This window comes from Phyllobates terribilis, unplaced genomic scaffold, assembly GCF_046119375.1.
Source record: "Phyllobates terribilis strain yellow unplaced genomic scaffold, ASM4611937v1 Scaffold_2__4_contigs__length_985480577, whole genome shotgun sequence".
In the NCBI taxonomy this organism is placed as follows: Eukaryota; Metazoa; Chordata; class Amphibia; order Anura; family Dendrobatidae; genus Phyllobates; species Phyllobates terribilis.
The window spans coordinates 503,834,283-503,837,017 of NW_027362762.1; the positions used below are offsets into that span (position 1 = coordinate 503,834,283).

General features: G+C 38.2%; 1 protein-coding gene across 1 annotated transcript; it reads right to left on the minus strand.

Moving 5' to 3' along the window:
* Positions 1 to 464: 464 nt before the first annotated feature.
* Positions 465 to 2,251, minus strand: LOC141246339 (posterior protein-like). The gene is made up of 2 exons (XM_073669126.1): positions 862 to 2,251; positions 465 to 487 (listed from the first exon to the last, which is right to left on the minus strand). The coding sequence occupies exons 1-2, from the start codon at positions 2,249 to 2,251 to the stop codon at positions 465 to 467; spliced, it is 1,413 nt and encodes a 470-aa protein (XP_073525227.1).
* Positions 2,252 to 2,735: the final 484 nt, after the last annotated feature.

A 2,735-nucleotide genomic window follows, 5' to 3' on the forward strand; every position in this document is an offset into this window, starting at 1 on the left:
TGGCATCTGGTATATAGCCAAATGGTCTTTGTATCAAGTGGCCCAAGGACAGGTTCAACTTCATTTTGCTTGGAGATAAGAGGTCAACTTGAAGAACAATGGTTTGTAATCCAAACGCCACAGGGGTTAAAACAATAGGGGTAACTCAACTTTATCTGTCTTATGACGAATAAAGATTGGTAAAGTGGTCAAGCGGGTGCTGCTAATCTCACACAGAAACTACAGCTTTGCATTGGTTGACATTATCATATAAATGATCTTTCCAATTCAAGTACTGATTGAAGACTTTTACTTGTGAAACAAGATTAAGAACATACATACAAAACAAACGACCATTAGGCAAACACAATAGCTGTAGAGAGAAATAACCAGTTTCATCTATGGACACAGTACTGTATATGACCTGCTGAACAAACACATTGGTTAGTCTCCTTGCTCTGATAAATGGTCTCCTTTCTCTGATATCACGTGCTAAATGGTCTCCAGTCTAAAAAGAAACACAGACATAATTAGAACACAAATTCAAACCAAACACAAAACATAATTTTATCCGGTCCATTATCCGTATGCTATTGATTCACATCTACTATGACAGCCAAAGTCTCTCCGTGTTTACCCAGCCATATTGGCGCATTGGGTTGTGCTATTTAGCAACAGGGGTAGGGCAATCTGTGACCTACTCCAAAATAGCCAGAATGGTAGAGTTACCCATGGATCAATCACAGGGATATTTGCACCTTCCCTTTTGTTGTCTATAATACTGCATATTCTGCTCTCTTCCTGTGTTGTCCTTATTAGCATTTTGGCTCTGCATTATATGGGCTTTTGGTGCAGGTGTAGCAGGGTCAGCTTCTATATTACCTATCTCCTCACATGTCTCTGTGAACTCTGTGTTATTAGAGGTAGATTCTTCCTCATCAGACTCAATACTATCCATCCCCTGGTGAAACAAATGGATATTTGGTTCTGGGTACATGTAAGGTGTATTACAATACCGTTTAATATGTCCAGGCCTCCCACATCCATAACAATACCTAACATATCCTCTTCTCCTAGGTCTATGTACAGCAGATATATTTGTGGATGTCTCATACTGCTCCTTAGACTGATTACACCAGTCCCTAAGTATATTCACAAAGTTTCCATAGGAGCTGCTATTCCTTAGAGCGACCCTTGTGGTGTAATCTACATTACAATGATTTGCCATTGAATACAGGAAATTAGCATTATCCTGAGACATATCCAGACAGTTGTAAACAGTCTTATACAAGGCCAGATAATCATTACAGAAGAGCAGAGGATCATCATATCTCCTGAATCTGGTCATTGCTAGAGCATTTTCACCTCTAGTGTCCCGTCCACCTTTGATACGTTGCAATTCCTTCCTTCTTAACTCTGCACCTTTACAATTATCACTCATATGTGCAGATGAAAGCTGTGCTGCAAGTGGCCCTGGGAGCCAAGCTTGGAACAGAGACCAAGCATTTTTATTGTTCAGACTATACTGCTGGACCACAGCCTCAAATCTATTAGACAGAAGGACCGGAGAAATATGTGAGTCAAACGTACCAAGAAGTTGACACAGATGAAGTTTTTCAGAAATGGTGAGCAATGGGGCACTATCAATGAATGGAGAATTACACCTGATATCCCTTGTATCCTCATTAGAAAGAGTACAGACATTCACTGTCTCAAGACTGCATTTCTTTGATGTAAGAGACTGTATATGTTGCTCTTTGTTATGCAGTTGACACTTGGCTTCACCCAGTTGTCTCTCCAGTGTTGCAATTAACTTCTCCATTTGACTATTTTTCAGTTCTAAAGAGAAAACCTGATTTGCATGTGAAGTGACACTCAATCTGCACTCCTTCAATTGTTCTTCCAACTTCTCATTTCTCACAGCTAATTCATCCACATGTGAACGTAAACCGTCCATTTCACTAGTTGTATTATCAGAAATTTCAATAACAGAATCACTAATTTTGTCTATATCCTCCTTGATTTGTAACCTTTGCTTCCACCAACTTGCTTCTTTCAATTCACTCAATTCCTTCATCTTAAGCAACACTGAAATCTCATTGCTTAACTTTTCCTTTTTCAATTTCCTACTGAGAACTTTATTATTTAACTTATTATTATAGATCTTACATTGTGATACCAAGTCCTTGTATTGGACTTCTAAAGATTCATCTGCACTGACATAGTAAATGGCAGATGCATACTTCTTCTCATACTTTTCCACAAATTCCATTTTCAGCAAACTGTAAACACTTACAAACAAAATTAAAACTGAAGCACTAGGCCTTACACTAGGAACTTCCCAAAGGTCTACATTTTTCACTACTTCCACACTTTCCACACACACAATTCCAATCTGATTCTGATATAAACTATTCTATCAAATACAAATGATATTTCACTTTTACTAAATACATCCAACGACACACTGTTAACAAAACACAATACTTGATACACAGCAACACCAAAATCATTAGGATCAGCATACAAAAAAGTCTACAAGGAAATTCTTAGCTCACAAGTGTTTCCTTTTCATCCAAGATCTAGACTCCTTAGTTCTTTGATCTCCATGCCTTTTCCAAATGTAGACTAAAGCAGATTCATTTATTGCAGATTCTCTGTGGAATTTAATCACAGTCCCATCCGGGGTGCCATTATGTAGAATCTGCTGAGTTTTGGGGTGGCAGTTAATATTAATTAACAAGAGATACTGGATC